This window comes from Sturnira hondurensis, unplaced genomic scaffold (genome assembly GCF_014824575.4).
Source record: "Sturnira hondurensis isolate 20B ecotype Veracruz unplaced genomic scaffold, ASM1482457v3 Scaffold0008897, whole genome shotgun sequence".
NCBI classification, from domain to species: Eukaryota; Metazoa; Chordata; class Mammalia; order Chiroptera; family Phyllostomidae; genus Sturnira; species Sturnira hondurensis.
In genome coordinates this window covers 2,030,181-2,042,362 of record NW_028081528.1, presented here as the reverse complement: position 1 = coordinate 2,042,362, position 12,182 = coordinate 2,030,181, and the positions used below count along the sequence as shown (strand labels likewise).

Genomic DNA, 12,182 nt, shown 5'->3' with positions numbered 1-12,182 from the left:
TGACTGTCATGCATCATGAATATCTTTTTTTTATTTTACTTGCAGCTCATGGATCTTCTTATAGGTTCTATAGGTTTACATTTTCCCATCAAATTTAGGAAGTTTTTAGCCATTACTTCTCTTCTTTAAGGTTTTTTCTTCCCCTTTCTCTTCTTCTGGGTAGGTATCTCATCATGGATATTTTGGTGTGCTTGGTAATGTCCCATAGCTTCTGAGGCTCTGTTTATTTTTTCTTTGTGTTACTTGGATAGGATAATCTGAATTAGCCTGTTTTCAATATGCCAGTTCCATTTTCTGGCTGCTCAAGCATACTGTTGTGCCTCTCTAGTACATTCTTTATTTTCATTATTCAAGTTTTTAATTCCAGAATTTTAATCTAGTTCTTTATAATTTCTACTTCTTTGTGAATATCCTTTAATCAATGAGGCAACTTTCTCATAGAAATGTACATTTCTCTAAAATGTTCATTTGTGCCTGATTGACATTCTGATTGCCATTAACTATATAGAATTTGCGTGATCTGCTAAATGCCTATTTTGTAGCAGTAGACTACGAGGTCATTTCTTTAAAAATTTACTTATTTTGTTTTTTAGACAGAGGGGAAGAGAGGGAGAAAGAAAGGGAGAGAAACATCAATGTAGGGTTGCCTCTTGGGCACCCCCTACTGGGGACCTGGCCCACAACCCAGGCAAGTGCCCTAGACTGGAAATTGAACCTGTGATCCCTTGATGCCTTGGCCTGCACTCAAACACTGAGCCACACCAGCCAGGGCAATACTTTTAAAACTGTACTTTTGGTCAATAAAAGACTTGAAATGATGATTTGATTCAGGTTTAAATCAGATTGTTACAATTTTAATTGCACTGAACTCAAGTTAAATTATTTGCAACCTATACATGTGTCAGTTAGAAAAAAATCAAGCTTATCTCGTGAAGTCATTGTTTCTTCTCTCAGTCCCTCTGAGTCTGTGAATACATCTCTGATGTTTCTGCCACCTCCTTGTGTCATATTTGCTTGTATGGTGTCCCCAGCCTGATTCATTCTGTCAGTGCTTAGAATGTTGCCTGGAAAATTTCCCTAAATATTTGCTTAGTAGGGATATAGATGTTCCCCAACTTTTGTGGTCATTTGTATTCATGTTCCTCCCCCAAATTTGGGGCACACATCTACAATTTTCTCTGACCCCTTTTACTAGATGTCCTACAGGTAATTTAACCTATACATCTGCTCTTTTTTTCAACATCTTCCAACCTGGGTAATACCATCATGACTCCTGTTATTGTTGAAATAACTTCTGGTCTGGGCCCTCCTTTCTCTGTATTTCCTAGATTTATTTCAGACCTCCATGATCTTTTGAGGTCATTGCTTTTTGCATGAATTTCAAGCTATCTTCTCTCTCGGGTTGGGTAGTGCTATAGGGTTTTAGTTTTTACTTTAGTAGTTTACACTGGGACAAGATTATGTCTACTCAGTGTGTTTCTGGGCAGTATCTTAATTTCTTTGTATTTTAATTGCTAACTTTTCATCAGTTCATTTTTTTGAAGAAGGCACATAAGAGAGAAAAGTAGAATATTCCAATGAGACGCTCAGTTTTTAATTGCGCTTGACAATATTCAATTGTGAAAGCAGTAGCAATGGCTAAAAACAAGGTTTTAGAATTAATGGTGAAGTTCATTCTCCCCTATTACTTCCCCCCTAATTATCTGAATGTAGAAAAAGAAATATCTTCTAGATAATGTTTAGTGTGGCTAGGTATGGATGGTGTTTGCCTCTAAAGTTTATACTGGGTTTTGTTGGGTAGGGCTGGCAAAAATGTGAAGAACTGACAGCTGCCCCACTGCCCGACCTGAGAGGTATTTGAAAGTCTTTCATGAGTATAACTTTGTGTAAACTTATCTAAAAATTTGTACCCAAAGAAATCTTGTCCTTAGCCAGATCATATGTACATTGTTGCCTGAAGAGTGAGGGCTGAATCTACATTATCAGTCTCTTACAGACTTAGGCTGAGATTATTCATTTACTCATAAAAGGATCTTATATATTACAGGAACAAAGCATCTTGGATAGCCATCTCTTCTGCCATTCTAAAATACATTGCATAATTCAAACAATGTAAATATGCAAAATCTTCAAGTTTGATTTTTCAGATGATAAATTGAATGCAGGTGTTCATTGTTTACCTAATTGTAAGATAGCCTATTTTGTTTCTACTTGAAACATTCTGAGCATGAATATATAACTGCAGAGTGAGAAACGTGTGCATGCATGCCTTTGATTTAATGTTTCTCTAATGTATATATTGTTCTTTGTTGGGCAAACTTCCCAGGCTGCCTTGCAGAAATAATAATGTGAATGATGTTGAAGCTGGAAGGGTAGATATGTAATCGGATTATTTGTAGCCATGACCATTGCATAATTACCATAAAACAATGGTTCCTAACTTTATTGTGTGTATTATTAAAGCTCTGAAACTTGTGAAATATCTTCCAAGAAAAATAACCACATTATACAAAAATATTTTTTCAGAGGTTTTACAGTCCCTATGAGTCCTATTCATTTACCTCATGTTAACATCCGTGTTACATTCTCAGACACTGCTTATGGGAATATAAATTGAAACCACCTTTATGGAAGAGACTTTGGAATTATTTATCTAATTAGAACACACATATTTCTGTTTCTGGGTAAAGGTAACAAACTAAACATGTATCTAATATTGCCCACTACTCAAACCTTATTAAGGCTACTAGAAAAGGATTAAAAAAATGACATGGACCTGTAAGACCTAAGGAGAATAAGAAGGAGGACAATGGGAAACAAATAGTTGGGAAACAAGTAAATGAGATCTGAGAAGGCTGAATTATAAAAAAAGTTGTAGGGAAAGCTAAAAATTAAAATTTCTTACAATACAGCTCCACCAAAATTCAGTAACTTACAGCACCAGATACCTCTAGAACTGAGCGAAAGGGGATAAAATAAGATGGGATTGCTGAAAACTATTTAGAAGCAGTCCAATCTTTAAATCACCTTCTATACTTTAAGACCCTGCCCGTCTACCTACAAAGGCAGGTGGGTGAAAAGCACGCCCTCTGTGTGGGCAGAATACCGAATGTAGCCAAGGAAGGAGTGCCTTGCCCAAACATTGACTAACAGACCATGTGCCTACCAAATGGGGAAGCCCTTGGCCTCTTCTCTACTCAGCAGCCAGTATCATGGTGGCTTGGCTTTCCCTCTGGCTAAAAATTGTAAGACTATTGTTTGGAGAATCTGTGCAGTCGGAGAAGAAAGACCTAAAAATACTAATCTCAGAGGTTTCCCAGTAGACATCTGAACCTTATCATCCTACAGTAGAACTTGCTCTGCAGAAACTCCACCACTGTACTCAGTGCTTCATAGCTTTTGAATCTCCTACTCTTAAATATAAGCTGCCGAGTGTTACCGTACCATCTGAAGACTGCACTTACTAGAAGATAGAGACCAAACCAAATAGAAAACAGTAATATGGAAGAAGCAGTGAATATGCAGGAAAAGCAAACTTTAAAAAAGTTAGTATCATTACAGAGGTAAAAGTTATTTGAAATGTGAAACAAGATCAAAATGCTAGAAAATAAACATTTAGGAAAAAAGAAGATCTGGGGTTAAAAATAAAACTGAGAAACCCTTCCCCAAAGAACAAAAAATATATAGGAGGGAAAGGAAAATCAGAAGTCCCATCAAAGAGACAATCCTCTATAGGAAAAAATTCCCCCCAAAAATAGAGGGAAGGAAATATCAACAAAATAATAATAAAGTTTATAAAAACTTACCTCTTATGCTCTCTTTTCAGAAAGCTCTTAAAGGATTTTTTTCTACAGAAATTAGGGAGTCAAATCAAGGAGATTATATTAGATTCTGGGGGTAGGAGATCCATGACAAGGGAGAGATGAAAATTATTACTAGGATGATGATTTGGGAGTTTTTAGGATAATATTTTGTGGCTGGCAGAGGATAACTAGTCCATGTTGGAAAGGTCGGAAATCTCCAAAGGTGATTCTTTAGGCGTGCAAAATTGTCAAAATGCTTTATGTGTCTGAACATCTTGAGAGTCGATCTGGGCAAATAGTTAACTATTTGCTGTTGAGTGAGTCATGTGTACATAGAAAACTAAACACTTAAAACAAAAGGTAAGCTTAAATTCTAGGGAAACAAAGACTTGTGTAGGAAAGGAATTCTAATATATGGCTTGGCAGTGAGTAGTGTTTACATAGACAATGATGTAAATACTTAATATTGATTGAAGGAAAATTATGATATAGAAGGGATGGGGAATGGGAAGTGTTAGTGTTTATTGAGGTGAGGCTGGGAGGAAAGAAGATGAATCCTTCTTCCATAGATGATGCCCAATTCTGAAAATTAAGGGGCAGTATTGCAAGTATGTTATTGAGAGATGTGGTATGATAGGCAAAGTATTTGATCCAATTCTTCATCTTCTGTCACAGTGCTCTATCTACTTTTTGCAACCTTGCCCTGGCCTCCTGGCAAGTGAAGTGTATTTTCCTGCTCCTTGATTCTCAGCTTGGCCTCCTACTTGCTTTGCTATTTTAATAAAAATGATATAGGCAGAGGCTTAAATGTGCCCGTGCCATTGAGTGTGCCCTCTTGTGATTCCACAGTTGCCCTAAGGAAGGCATAGGCTAAGTAGTAGCTGCCTCTCCATTGGCCTGCAAAGTGCCATCTACAGATCAGAGCTGCTGCAGCTAACCAGCCAGGTTACCAGCCAGGTGACCCTGCGGCTTGGAAGCAGAGTCACCTCAGCCATCCTACAGCTGTGTGAGAGAGAAGAGTATTTTGCTACCCGCCACTGAGATCGTATGTGTATTTAGAAGGAAACATGATTGCCTCTGAGAAGCTGAAGTAGGTTGAGGGGAGTAGGGCAAGTTTTGTGATAACTAATCTTGTATGGATGCTTGCTTCTTCAAACCATAAATTATAACTGATATAATATGAACTAAAATCATAAAATAAGAAAACATTATATGACTGATTTGTAGTTGGAGTTTATAAAGGAGATCTAGTAGATGGACAAGACATCAGACAGTTGGGGTGTTTGTAATAAAATTTTGCATGTCTTCAACCGTAGTCTCCTGGTTGATAAGGGCAGTCTAAAGGTGGGGGGTGGTTTAACCAAGAGGAAAAGGAGGTTTCACAGGATTGGATGCCTCAGTGAGGTAACATGTCCACTTTAATGCGAGGAGAAAGTAAGGGAAATGATGCATGAAACCTCTGGTCAGGGACTGAGTTATAGGAGTTAAGAATTTTAGAGAGTCACTAGTAGAGGTGAAACCAAGTCTCCAGGTTTGATTACAGAAGTTAATTGTTCAAGTGCAGGTAAAGCTCAAGGAAGCTGTTGGAGTATTTGAAACTCTACATGCGGACCTTGAATTCATGCAGTATAATGTCAATAGTTGGACAATGTAATCAGAGATGGAAATTTTAAGAAGAAATAAAGAAGAACTGCTAGAAATCAAAACATTAACAGAAATGGAGATTATATTTGGATTTATTAGTAGACTGGACACAGCAGAGAAAAGGATCTGGGAGCTTGAGGATGTCTTCGTAGAAACTTCCAAAACTAAAAGGCAAAGAGAAAAAAGCATGGGTTAAAAAAAAACACAGAAGAAAATACACAAGAACTCTGAGTCAACTATGAAAAGTATAACATATGAGGAGAACAAAAAAGAGAAAGGAAGACTACATTTGAAGCAACAAAGACTGAGAATTTTCCCAAATTAATGTCAGACACCAAATCTACAGATCCAGGAAGCTCGGTGAACAGCAATCGGGATAAATGCCAGATAAAGTATACCTAGGCATATAATATTTAAACTGCGGAAAATTGAAGACACATAACCTCGAAAAAAGTCAAAGGAAAAACACTTTCCCTACAGAGGGGCAAAGGTAAGATTGACATTCTACTTCTCCTAAGAAGGCGTGACAGCAAGAAGAGAGAGTGGAGTGAAATATTGAGTGTTGAGAGAGAAAGAGAAAAAAATACCCACTTAGAATTCTCTACTCTTTAAAATTAATATCCAAAAATAAAAAAGCAATATAAGACTTCCTCAAATAATCATTGTGGGAATTTGTTGCCAGGACATCTGCATTCTGAAAGTGTGAAAAGAGGTTCGTCAGAGAAGGAAAATGATGCAGATCAGAAATTCGGATCTACATAAAGAAAGAATGAACATTGAAGAAGAAGTGAATGTAAAAGGAAAAGCTTTAGTTTCTTATATATATATACACACACACACACACACACACACATATGTTTGCTTATCTATAAGTAAAATGAATGACAGCAATGACACAGGGAGGTCAGAATTAGGAGTATTTATTGTGATTAGGCACTTTTGCCACCTATGAAGTAGTATAGTGTTATTTGAAAGTAGACTTGGATCAGTGGTATGTGTATATTGCCAACTCTATGACATCTACTAATAAAAGTGGAAAAAAACATATTTCATATACTAAGAAAAAGAAAAAATAGAATTATGTAAAGTGCTCACTTCAAACCAGAAAAGGTAGGTAAAGAATAAAAACAAAGAACAAGAGGGCACAAAAAGAGAAGAGTAACGGCGGCCCTGGCTGGTGTAGCTCAGTGGATTGAGCGTTGACCTGTGAACCAGAGGATCGAGGTTCGATTCCTAGTCAGGGCACATGCCTGGGTTGCAGGCTGCTTCCCAGTGGGGGACCCACGAGAGGCAACCATACATTGATGTTCTCTCCCTCTCTCCTTCCCTTCCCCTCTAAAGATAATTAAATAAAGTCTTTTAAAAAAGTTACCTTTAATGTCAGTACTCTAATTTCAAGGCAGAGGTTGTTAGAGTGGGTTAAAAACCAAGACCCAAATATGTGCTATCTGTAGGAAATCCATTTTTAACCAAAAGACATACAGATTAAAATTAAAGGGTATCAAGAAGATACACTTTGATAACACTAATCAAAAGATATCAGAAGTGGTTATATTAATTTTAGGCAAAGCAGGCTTCAGAGAAATTACTTATCAGGGAGAAAGAGGGATATTACATAAAAGAATCAATTCTATAGAAAACATGAACATCCTTAACATTTATGTGCCTAACAACAAAACTTCAAATACATGAGACAAACCTGGTAGAACTGCAAGGAGAAATGGATGAATTTACTATTATAGCTGAAGACTTTGACACCTCACTATTAGAAATAGACAAATCCAGCAGGCAGAAGATCAGTAAGGACATAATTAAACTCAAAAATACCATCAATCAACTGGACATAATTGACATTTATCTATTACTTTGTCCAACAATGATGGAATACACATTCTTTGTAATTTCAAATGGAACTTAACCAAGATAGATCACATTCTGGACCATAAGACATACTTTAACAAATTCAGACCTACAGAAATCACACAGTGTCTGCTCTCAGACCACAGTGGACTTTAACTAGAAATCAGTAACAGGAGGATAGATGGAAAATCCCCAAGTACTTGGAAATTAAATGTTGCAGTTCTAAATAACACATTGATCAAAGAATACATCTCACGAGAAAATTTAAAAGTATTTTCAGCCCTGGCTGGTGTGGCTCAGTGGATTGAGAGGCAGCCTGCCAAACAAAAGAGTCCCAGTCAGGGCACATGCCTGCGTCGTGGGCCAGGTCCCCAGCAGGGGGCATGTGAAAGGCAACCACACAGTGATGTTTCTGGTCCTCTCTTTCTCCCTTCCTCTCTCTAAAAATAGATAAATTAAATCTTTAAAAAAGCTATTTTCAGTTAATACAATTAAAAACACAACTTATTGCAGTATTGGGATATAGCAAAAGCAATACTTAAATGGAATTATATAGCATTGAATGTATATATTAGAAAAGAAGAAAGATATAACCAATAATCTAATATTCTTTTTTTAGGAAATTAGAAAAAGGGAGACCAAATTAATTTTTAAAGTAAGCAGGTGGAAGGAAATAATAAAAATTGGAGGAGAAATCAATGAAATAGAAAACAAAACCATAGGATGTGAAACACTAAGAGTGATAATGTAAACTGTGGACTTTGGGTGATAATGATTTGGTGGTGTAGGTTCATTGATTTTAATAGATGTACCACTCTGGTGTGGGGTTTTTACAGAGGGCGAGGCTGTGAGTAGGTAGGGGTAGGAGTATATAGGAAATATCTGTACCTTCTGCCCAATTATGTATGAACCTAAAACTGATCCCAAGGGCAATTAAAAAACTAAAAATAAAAATGAGCCTACAGAAATTTAAAATCTGTTGAGATCTTCAATGTTTGTAAAAATCCATATTCCATCCTCAAAAATGATATATATAGCTTTTCTGGGAGTATAGTTTTATGTTGACAATAATTACCTTTGAAATTATAAAGAAACCATTTCATTGTTTTTCTGATTTTTATTGCTGCTATTAAGAAGTTTCAGCTGATTTGGTTTTCTGCTTCTTTATAATACTTCTTGTTTTTTTCTGCTAATTGTACTTTCCTCTATTAACTTTTTTACTTCAAAAGAATTTTTAATTTGGAAAGTCATGTTCTTTATTACTGCAGTTTGAAAAAAAATTATTTGGTTGTTTCTGTGCCTTACCCTTTTCTGTGCTGCCCTTTTGTTTTATTTCTTTCTTATTATTTTGAACATACTGAACTTTGTGATTGTCATCATTTATTCTTTCCTCTCCCATTTTCCAGTTTCATGCCTTCCTAAATACTATGCTGCATTACTTTGTAAGTATGGATACTTTTTCATTCGGGCTTTTTTTTTTCTTTACTGCACAATTTCTAGTTCCTCCAAAATATTCTTTGCCTTTTTAACTTATATTTCATGTTTGAGCATTTCCTTGGGTTACATTTGAATCTGGACTTTCTGCTCATGTTTGTGTGTAGAAGACCCGTTGGCCACAAGCTTCACTGTGACGTGACTAGGATGGACTGTGTATTTGGGGACCTCTGACAATCGTGACCTCAGTACTTCTGCCTGGGGAGAACATGCTTCAAGTTCAGGGAGGCAAAGAGTTCTCTCAGCATCCCTGCATGAGTGTGTGTGTGTGTGTGTGTGTGTGTGTGTTTCACGTCACCAGTTGTATCACTGTGGCTCCCATGCTGGATATGGATAATAAATGTTGACCTTCATGACCTTTGTTAATTAAAATCTATCATCTTGCTGGTTATTTTCTGTGTGTTCCATCTGTTGTTTTCCTTTTTTTCTGTCTGCCTTGTATTAATATCTTATTTTTTATATTTTGTCTTATCACTATTGACATCTTATTTTTAACTTAAAAATGTCTGTTTAGTGATTTGCAATACACATCTACTCGCAAGTCACCTTTATTCTGCTTCACGAACTCCCACTAGTGTGATGCTGAAAAGGAGCCTGCAAATGGGTATAAACTCCAGTGGGACTGTGGCTCCCGGAGGTTCTACGATCTATATCCTCCTAGTAGCCTCCACTCAGTAGTTAGCAATTTGTAGACATTTTTTAGCTGATTTCTTCTCACCTGCCTATGTGGCACCCAGTGTCATTTCCTTCTGTGTTCTGCCATACATGAGCTGGTGATGCCATCCTCATTCTCCTTGGTGTGGGGGGATGCCTTTTTTAAAATTTAAGGCTACTTGACCTTCTTGCGGCCTCTGGATTCAAGAAAAAGTGGTGCTTATGTAGTTTCTCTACTTTTTCTTTTGTTTGGAAGTGAGCATCATTTTTTTCAACTTTCCATATCCTAGACAAAAGTTGAAACCAACATAAATGTTCTTGAGACACCGAGTTCAGAATTTAATTTGTCAGTAAGCCTGCATTTTTTTAACTCACTGTGAAAGCAAGGTTTTATTGCCAAAAAATTACCAAAAGATTTCATGAGTATGCCATTATAATATTAGCCCATTCAATGAATGACAAGTTCAGACTTCTCTTTCTGCCAATACCGCTTAGCCTCTATTTCCGATTTATATTTTGGATATACCTGACCTATAATTTTCTGTGCTTCCTGCTGACCCTGGAGACTGGCATCCTAAAGACTTTATGCAATTTGTAGGCTGTTGCCATCCTGGCTGGCACATCACGTGGCTGGCAGGAGCACAGCAGCAAGTAATGTTCTTACCTCACCAGCTGGGATGGAGAGGAGGTAGCTGTTCCAATGAGCTCCTCCCAGTGTGCACAATCTGAGCTCTTTTAGGGCTGTCCATAGATAGATTCGTTCAGTATCTTACCTCTGGAAAGAGTAAGGAAAAGCGTCATTGCTAATCACCTTTGGGATGTCATCATGGGTTAAAGAGAAAACTCCATCTCCTGTACATACATGTCACTCACATACTGTTAGATGGGACTGTGCAGACACTGGCAGTACAAAGTAGAGGTTTACCAAAATTTGTCTTAACTTATTTGAATGTAACTGCTGCTGATAATGAAATGAAAATGTCTAAGAAACATGTCACATTATATCGTATAACAGAATAGAACTTTTAAACTGAGACCGTTCTGGTTAATTTGGGACTCTATGTATATTTGATAGTTATATTTCCTTGTACATTAACTTTATGAACAGTTACAGCTAGGGTCTTATAAACCTCCTTTGTGATAAAATAGCATTGGCAAAGGATGCTGAATGTCATACTTATATTTGCTGCCTTATTGCTGTCTTTGTTACATGAGCATATTCTTGTCTAAAATACAAATCTGGCCCTGGCTGATGTGGCTCCGTGGATTGAGCACCAGCCTGCAAACTAAAGAGTCACTGGTTGGATTCCCATATCCCAGTCAGGGCACATGCTTGGGTTGCAGGCCAGGTCCCCAATAGGGGTCGCACGAGAGTCAACCACACACTGATGTTTCTCTCCCTCCCTTTCTCCTTCCTGTCCTGTCTCCCTAAAAATAAATAAATAAAACCTTTAAAAGATAAAATGCAAATCTGAAACCTCTGTATCGTTTGTATGGTGCCTTTTGCCTTAAAGGTACCTGTTTCCTCCAGTCTTGTTCAGTCTTTAAAATGAGATCCGAGACCATGTCCTCCGCCAGGCCTTCCCGGAAGTCCTCCCGTAGCATCCTGGCCTGCTTCTGGATGTTCTTCTAGTGCTGCCTCTATCATACTGTGTTGTAAAATATTTGTTGTAAATCAGCACCCCCTTCTAGACTTGAGTCCCTGGAAGACACAATGTATGTCTCATTTATATTTACATGCTGGCACTTCATGTAAAGCTTGGACATAATAGGCACTCAGTATCATTCAGCTAATTTGTATTTTGTTGGTCATTTTAATGATTCTGCTTAATAAGCTTAAAAATTGTATTTATATTTTACTGAATCAATGAGAGACCTTTACAAAACTGTGTGCAGTTTTAGAATCAAAATATAAATCATTAAAAAAGGATATGTTGATATTTAAAATATTAAGGTGAATAATAGAGTTATGACTATAGATATAATTTGATATAAATACAACGTAGGGGATTTGAAGTTTTATGAATATATATTTTGTTAAATCCAATTATAATATGGTAATCCTTAGCCATCCCTTCAGGCATTTTAGAAATATGTTTGGAAAGGAAGCTTATGAGTAAAGGAAATTAAGTATTATGTTTATCTGCCACCTGAAACGATGGAGGAAGTTTGAGACTCTTATAATTGCAACATTCCTGTTTTCTACTGGCTTTTAGGGCATAGGGAAAATTATTCTGAAAGTTGAGTAATCAGTAGCTAATTAAAGAGCTTGGGACTTCTCTGGGTTCTTCCTTTTCTTGGTGCAATTGATTATGCTTAGTTTCATTCAAAATTATATATTAATTTGTTAACTCTTTTTCTGTTATTACCCAGTGTAGTGACTACGACCTGGAGTTTGGAACTGAGTGTTTGCAGTTGGCTCTAAAATATTGTCATGTCAAAGCCAAACTTGTGGAAGGATCACCTGATCTCTGGAAGGTAATGCAGTTGGAACATTGTTCTGGGTCTTATTCATGTTATGTCATTCTTAAAGACAAATGGTGCAAGTACACTTTCCAGGGCTTTAGGAAATGGAGAAGTAGCATAATAATACTTGGTTTTACACTGAAACAATATTTCTGGGGAAAAGGTATGTGTGTGTGTGTGTCTTTGTCTGCATATATTATGGGAATTAAAAGAGTCCCACTGGGTTTTCTGAGCTATTAAAGTACAGTATCATTTCTATAG

General features: G+C 36.9%; 1 protein-coding gene across 1 annotated transcript in view; it reads left to right on the top strand.

Moving 5' to 3' along the window:
- CRPPA (CDP-L-ribitol pyrophosphorylase A) overlaps positions 1-12,182 on the top strand; it is a 198,352-nt gene that overhangs the window by 45,780 nt on the left and 140,390 nt on the right. The window contains exon 4 of the mRNA XM_037056259.1: positions 11,829-11,933. Within this exon, the coding sequence (XP_036912154.1) occupies positions 11,829-11,933 (105 nt within the window). The remainder of the gene's footprint in view (positions 1-11,828; positions 11,934-12,182) is intronic.